Genomic DNA, 27,628 nt, shown 5'->3' on the forward strand with positions numbered 1-27,628 from the left:
TAATGAAGAAGACAAAACACTGTTTAAAACAACGATTTAACGTCCTTTACATTTGTAATTAGAAATTTTAATTAACTATGCAAACTACTGTCACATTTAATGGGACTAATCAGCTACAAAAGCGACGACAACAGACAAGAGAGTAGAAACTACAAATTAACTAAATCTCGCTTCGAAGCGTAACATTAAAATGGATCTATGTAAATGTGCGGCATGGAGTAAGCGAAGCTTGTTGTAAACATGATAATGGTTAGTCCCGCAAATTGTTCGACAGAGACGAGTCGGAATTCATTTGTAACTACACTTTGTGTGCGATTTCGAATGCGAGAATTTCAAAAGATCGATGATTGGATTGACGATTTTATTACGAAGTACTTCTGTGGATACTATCAGTGTATTGGTATTGCAGAAGAATATGTGGTTATGTAATAGGTTTAAAAAAAATGCTTGTAGAAATCACAATATTCTTAAAGTTATTTTAACATAATTTAAAAACATTACAGGCATAATAAGATTTAATAAGAGAAAAATGTACTATTATTCATCATAATACATTCAGTTGTAATGCAGAATTGAGAAATATAAATCCAAATGTTCAAACATACAAATACATTTATAATAATTATATTTAATAGTTATACTCGTAGACACTGTAAATTTTACATATGTCACATGTATGTCACGGTTTTATTAATGAAATAGTCTGGTAAGAGTCATGATCAAAAGTGAATGTTTAAATCAAGAATGTGTAAGTTTAGAAATTTATCTCGGAACTGTTTACCCCTCTGGCGCACATTCCGTCTTATTTTGGTATTTGAGTCGAGCAGGGACAGTTTGGAAGAGATCCAGTTGTGCGCGCGCGCACTGCGGTATTGATCGTGAAATTTGAAAATCGAAAAACAACGCACAACATAAATCGCGGGTGAAAAAATGACCCAACGGTGTTTGAGGGTTGATTGAAATCGCGTGAGAAATTTTTCACTCAATTTTTAGTGCGTGACTATTTGTGACTGTGCTGAAAATCGTTTGTTAGTACAATTGTAGTTTTTTTGGTAAATTGGATTAAAGGTAAACCTTGCTATATGAATTCGTGTGCACGTGAACCAATTATTTATCGGAATGTGTTTAATTGGTTATTCGAAACGAGCTGACATTTTCCGTGGAATTTAACGTGAAATAACAATGTTTCGCAACTTGAAAGCTTGTTCTAGAATGCGAAGGAAATAATGAAGACGTTAATAAAACGGTGAACAACTCCAGATGTGATAGATAATGGCTATGGTGAATAAAGGAAGGATTAATCATAAAAAACCGCGTTCAAAAGTGACTCACTCGCGTCGCTGTAAAACGAAATCACCAAACAAACTATAAACCAAAGAGTATATTTTAAGCAGTGCAATGAGAACAAATCGGTGGACTTAACCAAAATGGCCGCTCGGCACGCGACTCCGTTTATAAGCCACAGTTTGTTTATTTATATAGCCCTCTCGCTCTTATTGCCGATGGCTAACGAAGGGGCGACAGTGTACGAAGATCCTCGGACGTTTTCTAAAGATGAAAAGCGGTTGTCCAGGGAATATCATTTGCGGCAAGGCGCTTTGAGAGGGCTGATAGTAAAGCCTGGGAAGAATTATGATCTTCAGCCAGTGGAAATGTTTCTAGGGATTCCGTATGCAGCGCCACCAGTTGGGAACCTGCGCTTTATGCCACCAGGTAAAAAGAGCTATAGTTTTCGGATTTCTTTTATTTTTTTTATTATTCTTTACAAGTTAACCCTTGACTACAATCTCAACTGATGGTAAGTAATGATGCAATCTAAGACGGAATCGAGCTAACTTGTTAGGAGTAGGATGAAAATCCACACCCTTTTCGGTTTCTACACGAACCGGGACGCTAAATCGCTTGGCGGTACGTCTTTGTCCGTAGTGTGGTAACTAGCCACGGCCGAAGCCTCCCACCAGCCAGACCTGGAATAATTAAGAAAATCTCAAGCGGCCCAGCCGGGGATCGGAAACCAGGACCTCCGTTTTGTAAATCCACCGCGCATACCACTGCGCCACGGAGGCCGTCAAAATGAATTAAAATTAGTGTTTTTAAATAGGGACAAACAAATAAACTCATGTTCTTATCAGAATACAGCTCACTAGCCCTAATTTCATTAACTATCGTTTAGGTGATAAAGAGATTTAAATACTTTGTTAGTCAATCAAATAAATCAGCTCACTAGATTTGTCTAGCAGGCTTGATGTATAATCTAAATTGCCGTTGATTACTTTTGGTCCCCATCTGTTTGTGACGGATTCTAATTTTATTTAAAAACATAATAAAATTACGCTTCAAACTCGAATAATTGAGAGTCTATCTTTGTAATCTTCCACTTACAAACACACATAACATACATGGTCTTTTGGGGTCTTTACATTTTGGTATAATAGCTCAACGGCAACTAGGGCGGACGGACTCATCACCGAGGGTTGGTGGTTCGATCCCCGCCCGTCGGTCTATTGTCGTACCCACTCCTAATACAGTTTTTCTCGACTAGTTGAAGGGGAATATTGGTCATATTTAAAAGATATGGCAAATATTCATCGTAAAAAAAAATCATAGCCTCTATACTTAAACTATATGTTACCTTTCTTTTGAACCACTATCTATACCTATGGTAGAAGCATGGTCTAAAAACTTTCAAAAAAGTTAAAAAGGGGCTAACGAAGCCTTAGGATAAAGATAACGACTGCCCAATATGTAATGATATTGGTCGTCCATGAGTAAGTACGTGTGTTGCCATTGAACACCCTGTCATCATCATCATCATTATCAACCTATATTCGGCTCACTGCTGAGCTCGAGTCTCCTCTCAGAATGAGAGGAGTAAGGGCTAAAGTCCACCACGTTGGCCCAATGCGGATTGGCAGACTCGACATCCGCAGAGAATTAAGAAAATTCTCTGGTATGCAGGTTTCCTCACGATGTTTTTCTTCACCGTTTGAGACACATGATATTTAATTTCTTAAAATGCACACAACTGAAAAGTTGGAGGTGCATGTCCCGGACCGGATTCAAACCCACACTTTCCGGAATCGGAGGCAGAGGTCATATCCACTGGGCTATCACGGAACACCCTTTACTGTATAGACAAAGTTCATTTAAAACTTCAAAAGAAGAAAATACAAACAAAGATTTTATAAGCTCCAATGTTACTGCTATCTACAATTTTTAAAATTAAGTTTGCTTCATTCAAAATGATTTCTGGTGCAAATGTATTTTAAATGTTCCCCAGCAAAAGTTTTTCATTTACTTTTCTAAATTACTTTTGCTGCAGTTTCATTCTATTTCAGTAATCTAAGCCCCACTGTGCGAGATAATAGAATTCAGTTATATTAATGGCTATCATTTCTCTCCAAAGTTTATGCTATGGAAAACTGCACTTTCTGTTGTGTTTTACAATTCTAATAGTTCCTCTCTCACGTTAACGGGATTTTCTTTTCTCCATTATTATCTTTTCTGGAGCATTAATTTAATAGCAACTAATGGCACTTTTTTATTGAATTTTTTTTCCGAATAATATTTTTTTTCTGTTTTAATTACTACTCGTGCTATAAATCTGTGAAAGGCACAAGGTTTTTTAACTTTAGTAAGTACTATATATCTATATACAGTTGTCTTAAATAATCGAGGAAAACATTGAGAAGAAACCTGGATACCAGAGAATTTTCTTAATTCCCTGCGTATGTGAAGTCTGCCAATCCGCATTGGGCCAGCGTGGCGGACTATTGGCCTAACCCCTCTCATTCTGAGAGGAGACTTGAGCTCAGCAGTGAGCCGAATATGTGTTGATAACGATCTACAGTTTAAAGATAAGAACTAGAAAATTGTACTTAAATTATTCGTATTAATTAATTAATAAATTTAATTTTACATTTTACTTAATATTAAACTTATCTAGATATTGACATTATGCCAGTAAAGTTTTCGCAGTAATATTGGACATTTCTTACGGAACCCTTACAAAATCACTTTGTTGTCCGTCTGTCTGTCAGGACCATTTATTTCAGTAATATGTAAAAACACTGTATACTCAGGTTCACGATCCTATAAAGTTGTGAAAAAAATCAAACTTCTAAGTACTATACCTACCTACGTAAAATGGCCGTATAATTAGCAAAAAATGCATATTTGACACTATCAAAGGAATCAAATCTTACTTACTTTTGATAGGTCTCACTTACCTAGAACTATGACATGTTGACAAGTAACATCGATATAGATTACAAGTAAAGACAAGAAAAAAATCTCAAAGCATACATTTGTAAATGTAAATCTACTTACAAAGCTGTACATGTAAATACATACAACATTTTGAAGTCGGTTAAAAATTGCGCATTTTTTTGCGAATTAATCGAGATAATTCTACTACATACGGAACCCACGGTGCAGGGTTTCGAGTCGCACTTGTCCCTTTTTATAATTTTGTTTTTAGAGTAATTTTTTCGTTCACATTCATGCGGACGAAACTTTTGTAAGCATTTTGCACTGTCATACCCGCGTTTATTACAATAACACGTTTGTTAACCCAAAAACTGTTTCAACTTTTGCTTTTGGTAATGTTTTCGTTTAGAATAACACATTTTTTCTAGACCCAACGTCGAAGGGGTGTTTTGAAAGTAAAAACGAAAATAAAAATTGTTTCCTTCATAGTTAATATGTCACTATAACAACATAAACTCTTGGCTTTTTGTTTTTTAAGCCTATAGTCCTTTTCATGAAAGAAGTCGGTAATATCTTTGTCATTGTCATTTCGTAATGGCGGTCTTATTATCATTTGTGTAAGGCGCTGCCAATTTAAGTTCAGGTTTTAGCCGCGGGACTTCTTTCATGAAAAGGACTCTACATCTTTTTAATAAAATAAACACTTTTTAAAATTTCAGTTTAGCAAAACGGAAAACGCTAATTTAATTTAAGTTCTTACAATCTAAAACTTACTTTTTTAAATGTAAAAATATGTGATTCATATCCATTCGCTGCCCGCGAGTATTTTATCGGTGAGCCCGTCTGCGTTGAAGAAGCCGACAGTCAGGGAATGCGGTTTTAATCTACCGTTGTGAGCCATTTAAAAAATCTTTATATTCCTCTATCGCGCGGAGCATGATACTGTGCTCGCCTATTGCCCTTAGTGGTAGTTATATTTTTTTACATGTCACGTAACGGATACGATGGGCGACCGGTCGTCCATTTAGGAGTCAAATGTCAAATATGCATACTTATTAGACAACATAAAAAAACCTTTTGAATCCTTTGAAAATTTGACCCGCAATGAAAAATCTTTTTTTCTTCCAGTCACTGCTCCGCTCTGGCAAGGGGTACGGATGGCGACCCGGTTCGCGCCCGTGTGCCCACAATCTCTGCCTGTTATCAAGAAAGGAAACCCACCATCCATGGGCAGGCAGCATTACCTCAACCGACTGAAACCATTCCTAGCTCAAGAGTCCGAAGACTGTTTGTATCTCAACATCTACGTACCTTATAGAGGTAAGGCTTTTTATTTATTGACAAGTTAGCCCTTGATTGTGATCTCACCTGATGTTAAGTGACGACGTAGTTATGAAAGCGGGCTTACTTGGAACAGGTACAAGTTAATATAATTAGAGCCTCAATAGCTCTATTAATAATATATTATCAGATTTGCAATAAATCAATATAAAAAGAATCGATTCTTCAGCTACTAAACATCAAAACATCGTTCAAGTAATCGAATATTCTGTGTAACGAGCCGAAGCGTTTAGTTTTTTAATCCGAGTAAAAAATACACGTGTGTTTATTGCGAATGGTATTGTGTACCTATGTGTAGTGTAAGAACACTAAATATATTTAATGGTGTTTGACGGCCTCCATGGCGCAGTGGTATGCGCGGTGGATTTACAAGACGGAGGTCCTGGGTTCGATCCCCGGCTGGGCAGATTGAGATTTTCTTAATTTATCCAGGTCTGGCTGGTGGGAGGCTTCGTCCGTGGCTAGCTACCACCCTACCGGCAAAGACGTACCGCCAAGCGATTTAGCGTTCCGGTACGATGCCGTGTAGAAACCGAAAGGGGTGTGGATTTTCATCCTCCTCCTAACAGGTTAGCCCGCTTCCATCTTAGACTGCATCATCACTTACTACCAGGTGAGATTGTAGTCAAGGGCTAACTTGTAAAGAATAAAAAAAAATATATATATTTTCGATGTGTGAGTTTACATCGTCTCCCTCAAAAACTGTCAGACAATTTTGTTGGTGAAATTTGGTGCGATATAAGCCCATATGTAATTGGTCTAAGGTCGTGTTACACTCTCGCGCCTTATACTTTAGCATAGCACTTTAAACCATCGATCCTTTTCATTATATCATTCATTTCTGATAGTGATAGTTACAAAACCAATTACTCGTACAACCCCAAATTAGGGGAGCGCAGGTTCTATATCTCTTCTCTTTTTAAGGCCTCATAGTTGCCTATTAAAATAGGTTTACATAAAAAATTATGATGATAATATTTTAAGACAATTATCCGGTTGTATAGTTGACAGATATTTTTTTGATAATTCATAAAAAGCAGTTCCAATTTAACCCGGTTTCCCCACATGAGATAGGACAGTCCCATTTAAAAACAGGTCAGCGTTATAGCGAAGCGGCTCTCAGCAATCGGGTCTGTCCTAAAAACGGCGGAAACGCCTCTGTGCTGACACTTACTTTTGATGTCAGCTGATGTCTGACATTACTCTCTGTAGTCTGTACGTTCTGAATCATGAACGTTCTTACGACCTCAGTGAGTCTTGTATGCGGTCCTTTGCAATCGTAAGTATACTTTGTTCTACTAACAAAAGACTGTTTAGTTTTCGATGTAGTAATATCACAAAATATTATAATAGTACAAAGTACTATTCAATTATATTCATACTTATTTGTACCCTAGCCTTGCAGACACGGGCACAAGTCAGTTATTTCTGCATATCGTCTCCAAAGATTAAAAAAAAAATTGTTGGTCTGTACTCTTCTATAAGAAGATCCCCAAGACAGTGATGGACCTGCCAATGCATAGCTTTAAGCAATGTGCAGTTACTGCAAAAAAAACATTTACTTAGTCGAGGTTACTACACCATTGATGAGTTCCATAAAGATAAAGGCGTTTGGAGGCCATTGGATCAGCTTCCACCTTCACACAGGAAGTAAAACTATAAGAAATTGTAATGTTGTCTTCAATTGTAAATTATAACACTGTATGATTTGTTTTAAAAGGAGCAACTGTTGAGTTTCTTGCCGGGTCTTCTCAGCAGAACCAGCATTCCGAACCGGCGGTGGTAGAATCTTTACAAATAGTCAACTGACGTGTTAAAAGTGCCTGTAAGCTGAGCCTACTTGAAATAAATGAATTTTGAATTTGAATGCAGTTTACCCGTATAGTCCCTGTTTCCCTCGGAATACGGGTAACATTGTCGACGAGCTTTCGACAAGCTTTCTATTGTTAAAAGAATTTTCAAAATCAGTTAAGTAAATCATAATAAATATAATAAAATCCAAAGAATACCTCACAAATTTTGTTTATTTATAGTATACTCGTAGGTAAGTGATAGCTCAGTGGGTAATATGACCTCTGCCTTCGATAGGGCATAGGTTCAAATCCGGTCTGGGGCATGCTCTATTCAACCAACTTTCAGATATGTGCATTTTAAGAAATTAAAAATCACATGTCTGAAACAGCGAAGGAAACACATCATGAGGAAACCTGCATACACGAGAATTTTCTTAATTCTCTACGTGCGTGAAGTCTGTCGTGTTAATTCTAAAAGTTAATTTTCTTAGTACGTACGGCCAATCCACATTGGACCAGCGTGGTGGACTATTAGCCTAACCCCTCGCATTCTGAGAGATGACTCGTGCTCTGCAGTGAGCCGAATATGGATTGATGTCTACTACAACATAAGTACATATTACATTTCACACTAATATTATAAAGGTGAAAGTTTGTGTGTGTGTGACCTATGGGTTAATTTAATGGGTTGCCTCGTAACTTTAATTTTAAGTTTTCGACTATTATTACCACCATTAGATTAGTTTTAATGTAACGGTGGTAATAATAGTATGACATAATGCTGACCTTTCAAAAGTGCTTGTAAACTAAGCCTAATTGAAATAAATGAATTTTGAATTTTTGAATTTTTGCGCTGCGGCTACTGAAGCGATTTGAGTGAAATCGCTTTAGCTTTGGAATCGAAAACAGGTTTAACACTTAGGCTACTGTTCATCCCGGAAAAGTCCATGGCTTTCGCGGGATTTGTAAAAACTGAATTCCACGCGAACAAAGTCGCGGGCGTCCGCTAGTAGATTATAAAAATAACAACACAAAAAACGAACACTTATAAATAACAGAGTCGTCTATACAGCGTTTAAGTTTTCTTTTACAAAGTTCTGCATCATATTATCCTGTTAACACGCGGTCTGCGACCAATGGCTCGAGCAGATGTTACTAACACTGCGTGCTCGACAAAGTTGTCGTATCAATGCAGTTTACTTTCGTCATTTTCCTTCAGCGCTAAGGGTGTGTTCACATTTAAGGTGCTGATAGACTTAAGCATTCACTTGTAATGAGCATTCGTGCTAGCCCAGTGGATGTGACCTCTGTCTCCGATTCCGGAGGGTGTGGGTTCCAATCCAGTCCGGGGCATGCACCTCCAACTTTTCAGTCGTATGCATTTTAAGAAATTAAATATCGGAGAAGGAAAAACACCGTGAGGAAACCTACATACCTGAGAATTTTCTTAATTCTCTAAGTGTGTGAAGTCTGCCAATCCTTATTGGGCCAGCGTGGTAGACTATTGGCCTAACCCCTATCATTCGGGGGCAAGACTCGAGCTCAGCAGTGAGCCGAATATGGGTTGATAAAGAAGCGCGAATTCACGACAAAAGCATCACGGAAAAATATGAGAACATTCTCAAGATGTTCATAGCAATATTTGGCTCTATTCTTGACTCGGCTCGTTGTTCGACAAATATAAAAACGGCGAATGCTCGATGTTCTGTTACAAGTGAATGCATATGTCTATCATCTTTAGCCCCTGCATTTTGTAAAGTTACAGAGCCGTGACATCGTTCGTTACCATGGAAACTTCGTTGTTAGTAACATTTTTATTGAAACAAAGATAAAATTCTTAGACATGTTATAGGCGAAAAGTTCGACGAGTGTAAAATAGCAGGAATGCACCCCAGATGATACAAATACTAATACCGCGTGCTCGACAAGTTATAGATGTTGTATCGATGTCAGGGGCGTAACTACCGCTGTATCATCATCATCATCATGATATGGGACTGCAGGGGCCCCTTACGTGTCAAAACTAAAATAATAATAATAACCTGTAAATTATATTACGAAGAAGATTTTTCTATAGCCTTTCGTTGGATTGTCTCACCAACCTTTGGTCTTGAGATTGAATTGAATTTTAATACAGCAACTTTTATATAGAAGTGTTATTGTCTTGATGTAGACCGTGGAATTTAAAATAGGCAGCCAGTTGAACGGTACAATACTTCAAACTGGCTACTCATTGTTCACCTACTTCTTTGTTCGACCATGGCTTTGTTTATGGGAAATTAAGCGAAAATTCTCCGCCGATTAAAGTTGCACCACCGCAACAATTTACGCTAATTATAAAGGTTTATAGTTAGCGTAAATATTTTAAATAAAAGTGATTAAAACAGTTTGGTTTTGCTAGACTCGTAGTTAATTTTTAACTAATTCAGAATGTTTTCGATTAGATTATGTTTTGATATCGCTGCAACATATCAAACTATGATGACACAGAGTTTCAAATAGTACGCATAAGTTATTATTTTTTGTAGGAATGCGATGGACAGGTACTACTTACTAATCTATTCGTCTGCTTACTTCTCTGTCTACGATTATTTATAACTATATTCAATCTTCTGATTATCCGATTTATAACTGTTAGTGGGCTTAGCTTAGGGAATCAATCATCATCTATACTCAATACTTAGGTAGTAGATACAATGTAAATATAAAGAAAAAAAGAAGTGTCTGTGATTTAAAAATAACTGCATCACGTGCTTCTTGTTATTTACATGTCACTAGAACACAAACATGGTTTTATTTAAAGTTTTCTGTCTATCTTTTTGCCCGGGCTAATCTCTGGAATAACTGAACTTTCACTGGAATAGAGAAGATTTTTAGAGCAACATATTTTAAGTCACTTAATTCCGAAAAAAAACATGGTTCCTGCGGAATTTTTTAAAAACTGAAATTCACGGGTTCGCTAGTAACATCATTCATCATTCATCAACTCATATTCGGCTCACTGCCGACCACGAGTCTCCTCTCAGAATGAGAGGGGTGAAAGAAAGAAAACTCTCAGGTATGCAGGTTTCTTTTTTTTTTTATTCTTGACAAGTTAGCCCTTGACAACAATCTCACCTGATGGTAAGTGATGATGCTGTCTAAGATGGAAGCGGGCTAACTTAAAATTCGCTAGTAGGTATATCTACACTGATATTATAAAAATGAAAGGTTTGTGTTTTTGTATATAATGAATAAACTCAAAAACTACTAAACCTACTAAAAGATTTCAAGATTTTCTTACATACATAGTGAAGCTATTAGCGTGTAAAAATTTGACCTACTATACAATGCCTAGTTCTCCAGATTCATTGATCGTGGAACAATAACTAGCTGGCGCTCTCAATCCTCGTCTATAAATACACTTCCGTCCCCGGAGTCCCCAAATTCTTAACCGATCCAATAATAGATCAACCGAGTTGCGGTGAAGTGTTGCTATTTCACTAATTGGGTGACTATTTTCACTTTTTCTTTACGACTTTTCTGCTGTGGGAAATTGTCTTAATTTATTTAATTTGTATCTTCATCTTTCATTTATTTAACATCATTATCAACGTGCAATGTGCAGTGCTGACTTCACACAAGCTCCAAAGAAACTCTGTGGTATGCAGGTTTCCTCACGATGTTTTTCCTTCACTGTTTGAGAATCGTGATATTTAATTTCTTAAAATGCACACAACTGAAAAGCTGGAGGTGCATGCCCCTAACCGGATACGAACTTACACCCTCCGGAATTGGAGGCAGAGGTCATTTCCACTAGGCTATCACGGCTCTATATATGAAATAGTTTTATAAAAGCACTTTTGTCAAAAGTTAAATCTGTCAGTGACTCTGCCACCAGCCCTGCATTCTGTAAAGTTGCAGCGACGTGACATCGCTCATTTCCATGGTTAGTGACATTTTAATTTTGGCATCCATTGATCTCTTATAATAAAAGGACTCACAATCATGTAGAAAACGTCACTTAAAAACTGGCCAATTTTGTTTTGGCAGTTTTAAAATTATTTGTAAAGAAAATTATACATAAAGACCTTTAAATATAGTCCAATATTCAATAAAATCCCAATTTCAGAGCAAATTCAACCTTAAGAGTTGAGTTTAAGGTTGAATTTGCAAATGCGACTATTTGAATTGAGTGCCAAGACGTACGTAGTTTTCTCGTACGCTTATCTCTCGAGAGCTTTTTTAATGGACGTTAATAAAGTGTTCAAATACAACAAATATGCATTCCCAAGTATATGTTCACACGACAGCGTTTTTAAAACAACGCTTTTCTTCGAGCAGTATTGCATTTTCAATTTTGGGCGTTGGTAATGGTAATTTATATTTGAACGTTATTTAAGCATCCGTTAAAAAAACTCTCGTGCGAATGAGGTCTTAAACAGATAAAGAAACAGACCAAAACTATTATTTTTTTTAATGCATTATTTAGATAATTTTAGATCATGGAGGAAACCAGATTGTAAATTGACAAAAAGTTTATGGTTTTAAGTAAATATCGATTTCGATTTTCTGAAAGCGATCCCGATCTTACAACAGAATCGCGCTATTCTCCCCCTAAACAGGCAATCTAAGTTTGCGAACAGTCCATTACACGGCAGGAGCATAAATATTCACAAACTTTGTGAACGATATTATGATCGCACCTTTCCGGCAGGTGAAAAATAAAAGTGTTTTTTTTTCTGTATTATGATAAACTATCTGACAGCTCCTTTACTGCCGAAGGTTAACCTAAATGAATTTATTAAGATGAATGTGCCTGTTATATTATTTAGAACTAGTGGACCCGGTCAAGCTTCGCTTTGACTTATGTGCACTTCTTCCCTATCTCTACTCTACACTACTCTACCCCTACCCTACCCTACCCCTTAACTCTTAAACGTTTGTATGGGAAATAGAAAAGGGTTGTTTTTATGGTTTTCCCGGCAATTATTCTAATTTTTCTCACCTTTTAAACCTTCCCTATACCTACACGAACATTTGAAGACCAAGATAAGATAAATCCGTTCAGCCGTTCTCGAGTTTTAGCGAGACTAACGAACAGCAATTCATTTATATATATATATAGATTAGATATATGTGTAGGCCTTGATAGCTTAGTGGATATGACATCTGCCTCCGATTTCGGAGGGTGTGTGTTCGAATCCGATCCGGGGCAAACACCTCCAACTTTTCAGTTGTGCCCATTTTAAGAAATTTGTATATTGCGTGTCTCAAACAGTGAAGAAAAACAATTTTCTTAACTCTTTATACTTATCGAGTGAAGTCTGCCAAACCTCATTGGGCCAACATGATGGACTATTAGTCTAACCGCTATCATTCTGAGAGGAGATTCTTGCTCAGCAGTGGCTAATTAAAGGTTGATAATGATGATTATTTTATATGTTGTTAGGTACTAAACAAAGCTTCAGTCTCGATATATAGTCTCGATTTCTAGGATGGTCATTTTTAGTGACTTGTACGAGTAGTATGATTATCGGCCATATCAACTTTGCTATATTACATAGCAAAGTTGATATGGCCGATAATCATACGATGGTTTTTGCAACACGGCACGATCCAAACTGATCTGAGGACTGAGTTTTGGTCGTGCCTCGTTGCAAGAATCAGCTAAAGGCTAAGGGCCCTAACTATGTAGTCTTAGCCGCGTTTTGTAATAAATTAATGAGAAACTTTCAGCCATAATAAAATGAAATACGTCTGGCTATGACAGTCTCTTACTCTATAATTTTAGTGTTTTTAACCACTGACCCAAAAGGAGGGGTGTTATAAATTTGACGTGTCTACCTGCCTGTCTGTCTGTGGCACCTTCATCCCGAACAGATGAAGCGAATTCAATTTAGTTTTTTTTGTATGAAACGTGAATTATATGTTTGTATGAGGTGTGAGTGTTCTTAGACATGTTTGATGAAATTCTGTTGAGCCGTTCAAAGTTCTGGGTGAAAGTGGGAAGAATAAAATTTTGACGGCCTCCGTGGCGCAGTGGTATGCGCGGTGGATTTACAAGACGGGGGTCCTAGGTTCGATCCCCGGCTGGGCAGATTGAGATTTTCTTAATTTGTCCAGGTCTGGCTGGTGGGAGGCTTCGGCCGTGGCTAGTTACCACCCTACCGGCAAAGACGTACCGCCAAGCGATTTAGCGTTCCGATGCCCTGTAGAAACCGAAACGGGTGTGGATTTTCATCCTCCTCCTAACAAGTTAACCCGCTTCCATCTTAGACTGCATCATCACTTACCATCAGGTGAGATTGTAGTCAAGGGCTAACTTGTAAAGAATTAAAAAAAATAACCCAATGTCTGCAAATGTAGGTACCTACTCGAGTGGGATCTTAAATGAAAGCGCACTGAAAGAGAATATTGATGACTTGATCGTACCTACTTAATTAATAATTTCATGACTTTTGTAAGGGTTTTTTAAGTAGTAGTTCAGCGCGTTTAAACAAACAAACAAACTCTTCAGCTTTATAATATTAGTATAGATACGAATATGTAGGTACACTGGCTATAAGCGAATTGGTAGGTTACATATTTAAAAAAAAAATCTGTTTTCTTCAATATTCCCTTAGAACGCAATTATTATCTTCGAAAAGCTCTTCTCAAAACCTTCGCAAAATAGAGCTTTTTTAAAGTTGGGAAAATCTTTTTTGTTATTAAAATAATTAAGACATTTATACTACGCCATCTATGGAAGAATAAAAAAAATGCTTGACAAAAACTTCGAACACAACCTTTAAGTTATGAGCCGAACATGAGTTTCATTGTAGTTTGATAGCTTTTACATAGATGTCGCTATTTACAAAATAATTTAATTTATATGAAATAATTGCAATTAAAATTTTTTAATTGACTTTTTTGTTTGTGGTTGTGTAGAAAATAAAAATAAATATTTTTAGATATTATTTAAGTATTTGAAGCAAGTAAAGCGATCTGTACAGTTTAATTTTTTGTAAGATTCATACTGTTTAAGATAGATGTCGCTGAAGCTCAGAATTCTGATAGTTTTCTACTACTTTAAATCATTTAACATATTTTTTTTTATAATAACGAAGGTAATAGTAATAACAATTTCCCACTGATCTAAAAAACAACAGTGTTTAAACGTATTATTAACGAGTACATATACCTACAACGGCGTACACAACAGTCTTATTAGAGTAGGCATTCTGCTTAGGTTAGGTACAAAGACAAAGTAGGTAGGTATGTACCTACATAAGCCAAATTAATAAATTCCTTCTTTAATATAGTTTCATAAAATGACTTCTTCAGGTAGGTAGTAGGTAGATTTAGTTCGTGCGCTGTAGTCCCTCCGCATGGTGATAGTTCGTTTCACTCTTGAAAGTTTCTTGAAAGACTGTCACCCACACCATGCTACAGTGCACTTAGTATTGTAGGTAGGTAAGTAATAATGGATCTATGAAGCGCACACCACTAGATGCTACAGCTCACATAGTATAGTACGTAGGTAGGTATTCTATGAAGCGCACACCACTAGATATATGTACCTACATACCTACTTACAGTTACTGATAGTTCAGATAGGTACGGTGCAGTCTAAAATCATCATCATCATCATATTATTATCAGCCGATTGACGTCCATTGCAGGACATAGGCCTTTTGTAGAGACTTCAAAACATCACTATTTGATTCCCCTGCATCCAGCGAATCCCTGTAATTCGCTTGATGACGTCAGTCCACCTGGTAGGGGGTCGGTCAACACTGTGTTTTCTAGTGCGAAGTCGCCATTCAACCACCATGGGACTCCAATACAAATGTGATATTCTATTTTCAGAACACAAATCCAAGAAGTTTCCAGTGCTGGTGTTCATTCACGGCGACTCGTTCGAGTGGAGTTCTGGCAACCCTTACGACGGCAGGGTGCTGTCTTCTTATGGTAATGTCATGGTGGTGACTGTCAACTTCAGGCTTGGTGTTTTGGGTAAGTGGTTCCTTTGTAAGCAACAACTCCACGGTTACGTGGTTGGACTCGAAACGGAGGTACTGGGTTCAATTTCCGCTGGATTATCGTTTGTCTATTCTTAACATTGGTTTTTCACTTAGTGTTTGTGTGTTAACTCAAGTGCTCATAGTTATTTACTTTCATCATTATCAACCCATATTCGGCTCACTGCTGAGCTCGAGTCTCCTCTCAGAATGAGAGGGGTTAGGCCAATAGTCCACCACGCTGGCCCAATGCGGATTGGCAGACTTCACACACGCAGAGAATTAAGAAAATTCACTGGTATGCAGGTTTCCTCACGATGTTTTCCTTCACCGTTTGAGACACGTGATATTTAATTTCTTAAAATGCACACAACTCAAAAGTTGTAGGTGTATACCCCGGACCGGATTCGAACCCACACCTCCGGAATCGGAGGCAGAGGTCATATCCACTGGGCTATCACGGCTCTCAACTTATTTACTTTACAATGCCAAAACACTAAAAAGCTTTATTAAAGAAAACCCTGTATATCGGTTTGTTTTTCCGGGCTAATCTCGGAGCGGTCGTACCGATTATTACCAAATTTGGCTAGGCAGGGAGAACAACACGAGCAGAGAAGGGAAGTGTTAATTCCCGCCCGCATGGTAAATCTATGAATTGCTAAGATATTCGTCTCAAGCCTTGTAAAATCATAGAACAGAAAGCGCTAAAAGCTAATGCTTTCTTTTTTTTTTTTTTTTTTATTTTGTCCCCTTTGGGACAGGCAAAGATCGTTGACCATACTAATGCTTTCTTTAGGTTTCATGAAGCCGAGTCTCACGGAGCACGTCTACGGTAACAACGGTCTTCTAGACCAGCTGGCCGCGCTGCAGTGGATCAAAGACAACATAGAAGACCTCAACGGTGACCCCAACTCCGTGACCCTCATGGGGCATGGCACCGGCGCCGCCTGCGTCAACTTCCTCATGCTGTCTCCTATATCCAATGGTAACATAAAACAAGACCTTCATAGTTACCCGTAGGTACATCGGTTTCTTTATACACAGAAAGACGTAGTTAGTTTAGTCTTTTAAGGGCAATTGCATACGTTTCTGTAATAAACTACTTTGACGGCCTCCGTGGCGCAGTGGTATGCGCGGTGGATTTACAAGACGGAGGTCCTGGGTTCGATCCCCGGCTGGGCAGATTGAGATTTTCTTAATTTGTCCAGGTCTGGCTGATGGGAGGCTTCGGCCGTGGCTAGTTACCACCCTACCGGCAAAGACGTACCGCCAAGCGATTTAGCGTTCCGATACGATGCCGTGAAGAAACCGAAAGGGGTGTGGATTTTCATTCTCCTTCTAACAAGTTAGCCCACTGTTCTCTTAGATTGCATCATCACTTACCATTAGGTGAGATTGTTACGCTAACACTAAAAATGAAAAAATGAAAAATTTTATAAAAAAAAATTCAACTCAGAAATGCCAATCCAGTGTTGTGTTTAAATAAAAATTCACTCAGAAATTTTTATTTAAACACAACACTGGATTGGCATTAGCATTCACAGCTTAGCTTCGGACTGAAACTTACCGGAATATCCGTAATTGAGTAGGCTATTTTCTGGAACAAAGAAGCAGTTCTATTAAAACTACTTTTATCCTGAACTCTTTTAAACGTCTTGTCATTTCTGATTTCGGGTAAAAAAATTGACTCCAGACCGCCCGAGGGGTTGAGTAAAAAAAAATGAACAGGAAACTCTTGTTTCCCTTATAACCTTTGTTGTTACAAGGAAAATCTGTTAACGAGCGTAAACAATGTCTTGACTAATGGCGCTTCATTATCAAAAACAGAAAATTTTCAAGGCATTTGACCATTGAAACGGAGGTAGGTAATTAATTAATCTAACGCTAAGATATTCAAATACTGTGGCAGAGAGGATACATCATTAATCATTAACAAGTAAAAATTAACAAAAAAATCATTGCTTGAAAACTAATGAGAAATTCGGGAAATGTTTTTTTTGGCTTTGTTTTTTTAGGATTCCGTAGTCCACAAGGAACCTTTATAGTTTCATCATGTCCATTTGTCCGTCTGTCCGTCCGTCCATTCGCGGTTTTGTACAGAGACTATTACTACTAGAAAGCTGTAAATTGACATGAATATGTCACAGATAAAGTTGTCAGTAAGATAACTCAGAATTTGTTAAAACTAGAAAGATAAAATTTTGTATGGATATGTATATTAATTTCGTCTTTAAATGGAAAAAAAATTAAATTAAATAATTCCTTCCTTACATGCAAAGTGAGGATGAATTTTTCATCGTCTATCCCATGGTGTGGGGTATGGTTATCGGTATTTTTGTGCATTACATAGGGGATTAAAGTGCTGCTTGGCATGTTTGACAGTAAATTTATGCCTGGTGTGGGTTTCTTTTAATTTGATATTTTTTATTTGAATAATGTTTTGTTTTATATTCAAATCTTTTACATAACTAGACATTTCATTCTCTAAATATTATTACGAAAGAATTATGGAAAACAATAAATAAAAAAGCAAACCAAAAAAAATACGTTTCAAATATTTGGTCAATAAACAGCCACTCTATACTTTAAGTAAATATTTCTGTTATGCGGGCGACTTGCGTCCGTCATTGTTTACGAACTTTTAAAGTAAATTTGTTTAATGAAGAGATTTTTTTTTTCATTTCCTCTAAAAAATAAACAAGACGCAATATTTAGGGTTATTTGTATGGCTTCGTTGTAGGCAAAAACATTTTATTATATTTTTCATGTACAGATTTTCAACACGATCATGTTGAAAAGGACAATGGGCAAAAGCTGTATCGCTGAACTAAGTAAATCGAAGTTGTGTCAGAAGATTTTCATGAATATAATTATTTTTTTAATTTATACTTGAGTCACTTGGCCAATGTCCTTTGCGTTTACGTCAACGTGATAGTAACAGTATGAAAATATAGAAAACTCCCACTAGGCACACTGATGTTCATAATGTAATGACCGAGACCCGTACCATAAAGAGCACGTCAAGCCGTCGCTTGACATGCTCTCCAAGTTGTTTTTTGTCCAAGGGTGTTTTTTGACTGGTGGAAGGCTTCGGTCGTGGCTAGTTACTACCTTACCAGTACCAGTAACAGTATCAAAAGTTCGATATCCCATCTTTTATAAAAAGGAAGGCCTGGCCTTATAGTAGGCTGTTTTAATAGACTCATAATGATGAAATTGTTCCAGGTCTGTTCCACCGTGCGATCCTGATGTCAGGCTCGGCGCTGTCGGACGCGGCCATGACGCGCGACCCCACGCAGTACACCCTGCAGGTGGCGCAGAGCCTCGGCTGCAGCCCCAGCTCTAAGAACATGATGTCCTGTTTGCAGAACAAACCGTAAGATCACCATTATCATTGTTACCACATTATATGGGACTTTATGGGTTAGGCCTCCTTTCTCGCTTCTCCAATGCTGGATGGCAGGCTTACTCATCACCATTATCAGCCTTTTTTAATGGCCAAGAGTAGAGTCAGACTTTATAGAAGATTTCTTTATAGAAGAGCTCTAATGGGCAAAGGGTGATAATGTTTGATAATCTTTATCAGTTTTTAATGATGATTTAAGGGGATGTAATCCCACGATAGTTACAAATCCGAACCTGACCTCATAAGCTTTATATTACATAAGTTTTTTATTTATGTTTACTTTTTGATTTGGTTTTTTTGGTTCTTTGATTAAAATTACTTAAGAATTGGGCAAATTTAAGAAAAAAAAAACATTTTAAAAATATTTCTCTTTTCGAACTAATATATGATTCTATTTTACTTTTAAGGATTTTACAGTGTAAGGTAAGGAGTACTAAGTCTTGAGAATTATAATGCGTTCAAATGTAGAACCACCAATTATTTGCATAGTATTCACAAGATTTTTTTTTTTTTTAAATTAAACAATATATTGTAGGTGATTGACAATCAAAGAAGACACTCCGAACTTATTATTAGCTAACATTTAAATACAGCACTTGGCATGTAGAGTCAATTAAACACGTCTGACTGCGTTGAAAGAACTTTATTGACTAATCGACAAAATGGCTATTCATTACGTTACATACGGTACATTACTAATCTATGTGTGAGTGCGCTACACTACAACCAGGAATATGTATAGTTAGGTATGTTTCAGGTTATCTGAGATCAAGAAAGTGCAGATACTAGCTCGGAGGTTCGAGACGCCCCTCGGGCCTGCAGTGGCTGGCTCCTTCATCCCAAGCGAACCGGCTAACACTATGGCTTCGTTCCCCAATCTACTGAGCAAGTAAGCTTTTATGACTATTCTTCGGTATAATATGAGAAATTCTGTCACCAGACACTTAGCTTTATTTATGGCATTGGCAACCCTTCAATATAGATTTAAGTATTTAATTTGATCTTCAACAGTGTTTTTAAGGGTTATTTATTTATATTTAAATACATAAATATTTATTTAGACTTCTAAAAGTTACAGTTTTTGTTAGGAAATTTTCTGTTCTTTTGAATCTTTTGTCAAATTGGAAATACGAGTATCTTAAATATACGGAGACGGAGAAAAATGTTCTCCAGAGCACATGTTAACCAGTGTATAGTGACAGTTTTCAATGTTTTCATACTGTGACTATCGCGTAACCGTAAACGCGAATTTCTAAGGAATTGAAACAGTGCCACTACTGCACAACTGTTCTAATTCCTTGGAAATTTGCGTTTACGGTTACGCGATAGTCACAGAATGAAAACATTGAAATTAGCCACTAGGCACACTGATGCGTAGAAATCGTCAGGAATATGGGTAGAATTGTACCTATTCCAAGTCCAAGTTTCCATCTTAGACTGCATCGTTACTTAATATTACCTACGTATGTTTATACTGTGTTTGTTTGGTATGTTTGAAAACCAGGCTTCAAGTTAATGCGCACAAGTCACAGGCGAGATCGCAGGCAAGGGCTAACTTGTCAATGAGTAAAAACGAAGCTAAATGACTAGCGATTTGTGACATGATTTATCTTATTATGCCTCATATCTTTCCCTGTATTTGCCTATGGTAGAAGCATATTCTGCAAAACCTTCAGCTTTCATATAATGCATAAAGTCATTACCACAGGCTTTCGTTCCACATTGAAAGCTCGTGGTCGTTATTGGTTAAAATTAATTAATATATGATTTAAAATGTGATATCGCGACTCTCACACAATCAATACTATAATTTGCAATCATTCATCATCGGATATGAAGCCAAATTAAGGCTAATTTAAACAGTAATTCAGCTTAAATGATGGATATTGTACAGAGTTTAATGACTGAGATAATAACAAATAAATACGATTTATGTACAAGCTCGTTTGAATTAACAAGAGTTTTGTTTCACCATTATAATAAACCGCTAATCAATGATTTAATACTGTTAGACGTGGCACTTGCGCGTCGAAACTGATGTGAACAAAGTCACATAATTAGCTTAATTTATTAAGTCGCATATAACAACGAAAGTTGTTTGAGCACAGCAATACCTAAATATTGTGTACAATGCGTGATTGTGTTAAGGATGTGTAAAAATTATATAATGTTAGTAACACAACATTGTGCATATCCAGTGGAGTTGCTGTATTTTGCAGGCACGTAACGTATCTAATGATATAAAATCATTGGCGCTAATAAATAAATCCTCCATAATATTATCTATTGTAGGAAAATGAATTTTTGAATTTTTCCGGGATAAAAAGTAGCCTATGTGTTAATCCAATAACACAGCGTCTGCATTTAATAAAACACCAATTAAAGATAATGTTTGACTTTCCCAGATATCAATTGCTGAGTGGTGTAACAGAACTGGAAAGCTACCACGATTTTGGTGTAATCGAACTGGACCACGGCATTTTGGAAAATCAGAGGGACGAGTTCATTACGAAATTCGTTAAGATCGTCTTTGAAGGCGCTGAAGAAGAAGCTCTGAATGAAATATTAAAACAGTACGTAAATAATCTTATAGAGGTAAAACACGTAATGTTGTTGGAGTAATCTCAAGTTTACCACTAAAAAGACACGTTATTTGTTAGTGTCATACATTTCAAATTACACCCGTTTTCTCACGGGAACGGAAACTACAAGGGAGAAACAGTGGATCGTCGCCAAGTATTAAAAAAATAAAAAAGAACACTAACACAAGTCTTTTTCTAAATTAAAGATTATATTCTTCTTTTACAAATATTTTAACATTTATGGCTTTTGGTTGACAGAGTCCTAGGTTCGAGTCCTGGGTCGGTCTATGAAATTATTTTATTATTTCCTGGAAATTTCTCTTGAATATTCTAATAGCAGAGTGGGAATTTGGTTAGAAATTATTACACCACCGTGTCTCGGAGCACGTTAAGCCGTCGCTCCCAGTCATTACAATTAACAGTCATAAATAATGATCACTAAAACAGCATGGTGGGCCTAAGCTCCAAATCCCTTCGCATATAATGTATGGTCCGTCCGTATTAAGACCTCCCTGTAAGGAGATTGTTAAAAATAGATTGGTAATGATGAAATGATTTACTTTAACTAATGTTGTTACCAGATATTCTCCATCAAAGCTGGACCCTCAGCGCTGGAACGTGGAGACCAACCGCGACGTGGTGCTGAACCTCTTCAGCGACGCCCGGACCCTGGCTCCGATGATCAACTTCGCCAACTACCAGTCTAAAGCTAACAGGCAGTCATACTTCTATGTGTTCGCCCATAACTCGGTCAGCACGGATTATGCGCCTGTAAGTTATCTATACACTTTTGTCTGTATGTGTCTGTTTGTTTGTACGGGCTAATCTTTGAAACGGCTGAACCGATTATTTAATTTAATGAAACTATAGCTTTGAAAGGTAGCAAGGTACATTTTATACGGCATATCATGAGGAATTGTGTCTCTTGCCACCAGACCCTTCATTAGAGACTCTAGAGTTATCTTTATAATAGTGTTTGGCTGTATTATTATTATTATTAATTGACAATTTTAAATTTCGAAGAAAAAAAAGCGAGATTCCGATGAATTGAAAACCTCCTTCTTTTATTGAAGTCATTCATCAAGTTTCTTTTATTAAAATAAGCTTTATACTTGGATGGTTGTAGACATATCTATCATATTTATTTATTTATCAGTCCAAACTATAGACTTTGGACTGTGGTGATTTTGAAAGGTAGGAGGTTTTAAGAGTGATTTACTCGTATTTATATTTTACTTAACTATGGTATGACCACGGGCTGACTAAAACTCAGCCCTCGTATAATGATGTATGTCTGGCTGTCGCAGGTCCTAAGTCCAATAATTTCTTTACAGTTAAACAAAAGTGTGCACGGCGAGGAGATGCCGTACATCCTGGGAATACCTCTTGGAGGTGCCAATACACATTTTCATGCTGAATATACACAACAAGAGAAGCTGCTTAGTGAAGTTATGATGAGGTTGTGGACTAACTTTGTGAAAAACGGGTATTATATTTATTTTACATTTTTTTATTATATTTTATCTGTTTTTGCCGAGTGAATGGACATATCACAGCGCCGTGGTAAGCCTATTTGAATGGCCCGCTACAATATCAGGCTTCTCTCCTTACAGAGGAGATATAGTGCTTAGACCCACTACGCTGTTTCAATATGGTTTGGCAGGCTTAGTGTGATTATGTTAAATTCATCAATGACCAATATCAGATGTTAATGACGGGGTTAATGTGCCATCCGAGGCTAGGAGATGTAACACCACCAACTCGCCAATTCCAGGCCGAGAATTTAACTAAAAAATTCGTAGAAGAAATAAAATCTTAGTATCTCATTTAACTTGCCCAGGATTCACACACGAACCGAAACGAACCACATGCACAGCACTGGATCAAAGAAGCAGTCTGGGTTTTGCAAAACAACACTTACAAAATTAGCATTCTAAGTAATCAAAATAATATTCTGCGGTGGATACCTCGTAAATTTAGTTTATTAATTATATTGTTTGATTCCAGTTCCCCAAATACTCAAAGCGTAAATGAGTACTTCACTTTCGATAAGAAACAATGGAACCAGTATAACGTTGAATGGCCCGAATACAACGTTGCCCATCAGCCATATCTGAGAATAGGTATGAACAATAGTTTTATTAATATTATGGTCTAAAGTAGTAAAGTATTATAATGCAGGCCATGATGTCCATTAGAATATACTTAGTGATACCAGTCGAGATCTCGAAACTTTAAAAAACAACGTTTTAAACATTAATATTATTGCATATAGTTTAAGAAGAATATGTAAATGTACACAATGAATACTAGAATGCTATATATTTTTACAAACACGATGGAATTTAATGAGGTTTCTTTCTTGTACTTATAAAAATTCTAAATTATTTGTGATACTTTTTTCAGATTTACCTCCTGCTATTAACAGCTTATACAGATCAAACTATACAAATTTCTGGATTGAGACTTTACCGAACAAAATGAAGAGGTACATGGTCGACCCCTTGTTTGAGTTTACTCCGAAGGCAACAACTGTGAAGCCTAGACCTGTTCACAGAACAATCATAGGTAACAGAAACTATTTAATAAATAAAATAAATTCAAATTAGTAAAACACTGTAAAAAGCCGATTTATAAAATGAACACTTAATAACGTACTTATTTATTTCAATAAAATGTTTTCAGATCGCAATGATGCAGGACGGAAAACATATGTGCCACAAGTATACAGTCCTTCTCATTATAGCTCTGCTTCTACATATGGAAAATTAAGGCCATACTCCCCACCAGAACCAAAACAGGACACCGATTCCATATATCGAGAAATACAGGCAATAAAAACACCATCAAGGAAAATACCTTCTAGTTTTATGGAGAAAGTTGATAGAGAAACACATACAACAGTAAAACCAGTTATAAATATGCCTGTAAAAACCTCTAGTGCAACAGTAACTCTTGTTGTATCTCTTGCTGTACTCTTTGTGGTGATTAATATAGGAATTTGTGTAGGCTTGTATTATAAAAAAAGAAAATCCCTAAATAGAACTACAACGTATGAAAATACGCACCAACCCCGTGCTGAAATAGGAGAAGTGGATATGATAGGCCAAAAAAGTTCTAAAGATGATAAAAGCGCGTTACAAACTTTCAAGAACGGTTGTAGTGTTATAAAGTCCATAAGTATTCATAAAATGCGAAGTAATAGTAAAAAAGTTAAAAAGAAAGAGGAATGCAAAACACCAAAGTCTGATGATTCTGGTGGTTTTAGAGAGAGATTTCAATTAAGGAGACATTTATCTACAAGCACATTAGATGCACATACGAAAGTGAGAGATTGGATTGCAAATGAAGTAATGCATCGATGCTCTCCTAATATATTAAGAAAATCTAACTCTGAGTTAAATGATAAGTCTATTATGGGTATAAAACCTTTTACAAGATCTGAAGAGTTGCTTTCTGAAAATAAAAAAGCAACTAAAGGAACTATTAAAGTTGATGACTCAATATATCCGAAAAATCTTCTAGCAAAAAATTACAGTGGAAAAAACAAAACATCAGAGAAAACGACATCGACTTCAGCTTTAGATTCTCATTCTTCTTTAGTTAGTAATAAACAATCTACATTGGGCAAACGCACTAATAAATCTAGTGACTCTTTAAAAAGCAAAGGTACAGAGAGTGTTAAGTCAAAGAAAGTCTCTGTTGCAATCGATGCTACGCCAGCAGCACGAACTAATTCTATTTTAAAACAAGAACCTGTAGAACTTTCAAAGTCTATGGATGAAAAAGAATCAACACATTCCATGATGCAAAAGCTTAAAACAGATGAACCTATTAAATCTAGTGACAGTTCTTTAAATAGAAAAAAAGAAACTAAAGTTTATACTAACGAGGTAACTTTGTCCTTAGGAAAAAGTACTCCTTTAAAAATAAATCATAAGCATTCCTCATCTGATCCAGTAACAGACGTCAATTATGAGCTTCTACAAGAGAAATTAAAACGTGAAAATGAAATAGTGGACATACTTCCTCCAGTTACATTTCGAAACGAAGTCAACGTTACTTCTCGTGAAGATAAGTGTCGAGAACCCTTGTCTGCAGAAGAAGCTTTGTTAACTATTAAAAGGAGAAATTTTCCTAAAGTTCTTCCAGATTTACCAAAAGCACAAAAGAGGTTGTCCCTGCAACCGACATCTTTACAAAGTTTTCGAGGTTATACTGGAATGGGAAGTTTTGAAAATCCTGACAAAAAAGTTCCACCACAGCCACCACCACGGACTACAACTCTGGACCGAAGGCTTGCATATAAAAATACAAAACCTCTATCTTCTTTTGATGTCTCCAATATAAAAAAGATATCAGAATCTAGCCCAACTAACAGAAATTATGAGAATATAGATAATTTAATAAATAGCTCAGAAAATATAAAACATAATAATAAATCTTTGGAGCCTGTAAAATCAAGTGATAGATCTCATCAAATGACTATAACGCAGACACAAGGTCACAGAGAATACCCAAAAGTAATAATTGCTTCTAGCGATATGCCGAGAACCGCAGAAACATCAATCATAATCAAACCTTCACCAAGTCAAGTTGAAATATCAAGCAACGTACCTAGAGTAAGACTTCCGGATGATTTTCACACACACGCTTCCGGATCTATAACTTCATTTTCATCTTTCTGTTCCGATGATGATATCGATGATGTTGACGATGATACTTTGCTAGATGATTTAGCTGAGGATAAGTTAATCCAAGAGCTAGTTGGTGGTATAGAATCTCCTACAAGTATAGATGTACTGGATTCAAAAGGACCAGAAACGATATTTGAAAAAAAAGTTGAAATTGTTCCTGTGACAATAAATCCAGCTCTAGTTAGATCAAAAAGTAAAGATGATTACGTATGCATTACAGATTTGCTTTTACCTGATATGAGCGGTACAGAACCAACGGCTCAAATTAAGCCTAACTTTGGATTAAACAAACTTAAGAACAGAAGTGAAAGTATAAACAAGCCTCCAGAAAAGGCAGTGAAAGTAAAAGCAAAAAAGACAAAAAATCCCACTGGGCTCTTAAATAGGGCTACAAAGAGCACAAGTCATACTAAGAGCAAAATTGATTCTAGTAAATTAGAACATTCTAATTCTGGTTCGTCAAATGATACTGAAACGAGTACTGGAACTGTTATTAATTTAAAGTAAAAAGATTATTATTCTTGTGTAATAAATTAAGCATCATTAGAATACGTTTAATGTTTATTATGTTGCATTTATATTAGTTTAGTGATTTTATGCTAATTGTATATTATAATTAGCCAACTATACAAGTATAATAATTTTGTATTTAAGCTTATTTATATTTGATCCCGGAAAGCTTTAAAATTTAGTTTTTGGAAAAATGTTAGGTCAATATTTTATCAATGGTAAGGTTTGTAAAGTTTGATTGTGTAAATGAGTAAAATTCATAAAATGAAGTAAAATCTAATTACCATTACAATAATATAGCGTAGTTACAAATAAAACATTCAGCAAATAAACGATTTTTTGCTTTATGAGATTCTATATTTTTTTATAATCCAAATACGAGTAAAACTCGTTTCTCAAATCTTTACTGCAGTTTTATTCTCAAAGATCTATCATGTCTTATCTCAAGTTGGAAGTGATGAAATTAAATTAGCCAAAAGTTTTCTCGTGAGGGAAAAGCATTAAGCAAAATTCGAGTAAAATGATCTTACTTAACGTTCCTAATCTCTTGAATTATTTGAAGTGGCTTTGTGTTCATCTTTATACTTTACTGTGTGTTTGCGGGTGCAGTGGTTATATTAACCAATTAGTTGATATATTAACAAAAAGCATAAAAATATATATATTAAATTAGAGCAGAGTGATGGGCTTAAACTATTTATTGAAACCCTTGTGGGCCTTTAAATATAATGGTAAGGAACCATAGTTAGTGACAACTATAAAATTTATGAAAAAAAAGCTTTCCAATACAGACTAAACAAAACGAGAAAATAGTAGTTACGAAGTAATAATAATTTGAATATCCGTTTGAACAAAATCCTGGTCGAATATCCATTTTTCGGAATGTCACGTACAATGGCGATAGAGAATTTGTGTATTCAAATACAGTACAAAAATTTATTGTAATCGTGTCATATTTCCTAAGAACAACAGGCGGTATGGCTCCCGTGTGGTTTGGTGAAGTCTCATTTATAACTAACGACACGACGAATTAGTATCCTTTTGCTGTCGATGTCCAGTCGACTCACACAGTCGTTTCGCATTGACGTTTCTAATAAGAACAGCGAAG

At 36.3% G+C, this 27,628-nt stretch overlaps 1 protein-coding gene across 1 annotated transcript; it reads left to right on the forward strand.

Annotated features, from left to right (window-relative positions):
- Positions 1 to 665: 665 nt before the first annotated feature.
- LOC112044578 (uncharacterized) lies at positions 666 to 26,940 on the forward strand. The gene is made up of 12 exons (XM_024080450.2): positions 666 to 1,713; positions 5,338 to 5,529; positions 15,174 to 15,320; positions 16,122 to 16,310; positions 18,551 to 18,701; positions 19,489 to 19,620; positions 21,137 to 21,304; positions 21,895 to 22,084; positions 22,648 to 22,799; positions 23,321 to 23,436; positions 23,720 to 23,881; positions 23,999 to 26,940. The coding sequence occupies exons 1-12, from the start codon at positions 1,428 to 1,430 to the stop codon at positions 26,515 to 26,517; spliced, it is 4,404 nt and encodes a 1,467-aa protein (XP_023936218.2). The 5' UTR covers positions 666 to 1,427; the 3' UTR covers positions 26,518 to 26,940.
- Positions 26,941 to 27,628: the final 688 nt, after the last annotated feature.

This window comes from Bicyclus anynana, chromosome 4, assembly GCF_947172395.1.
Source record: "Bicyclus anynana chromosome 4, ilBicAnyn1.1, whole genome shotgun sequence".
Lineage (NCBI taxonomy): Eukaryota > Metazoa > Arthropoda > Insecta > Lepidoptera > Nymphalidae > Bicyclus > Bicyclus anynana.

What these genes read in the sequence shown, in the direction of transcription:
- LOC112044578 (XM_024080450.2), top strand. Translation starts at nt 1,428, where the DNA reads ATGGCCGCTCGGCACGCGACTCCGTTTATAAGCCACAGTTTGTTTATT. An exon ending in CTTCAGGCTTGGTGTTTTGG is followed by an intron (nt 15,321 to 16,121) that starts GTAAGTGGTTCC and finishes TGCTTTCTTTAG; the next exon opens with GTTTCATGAAGCCGAGTCTC. An exon ending in TGTTCACAGAACAATCATAG is followed by an intron (nt 23,882 to 23,998) that starts GTAACAGAAACT and finishes AAATGTTTTCAG; the next exon opens with ATCGCAATGATGCAGGACGG.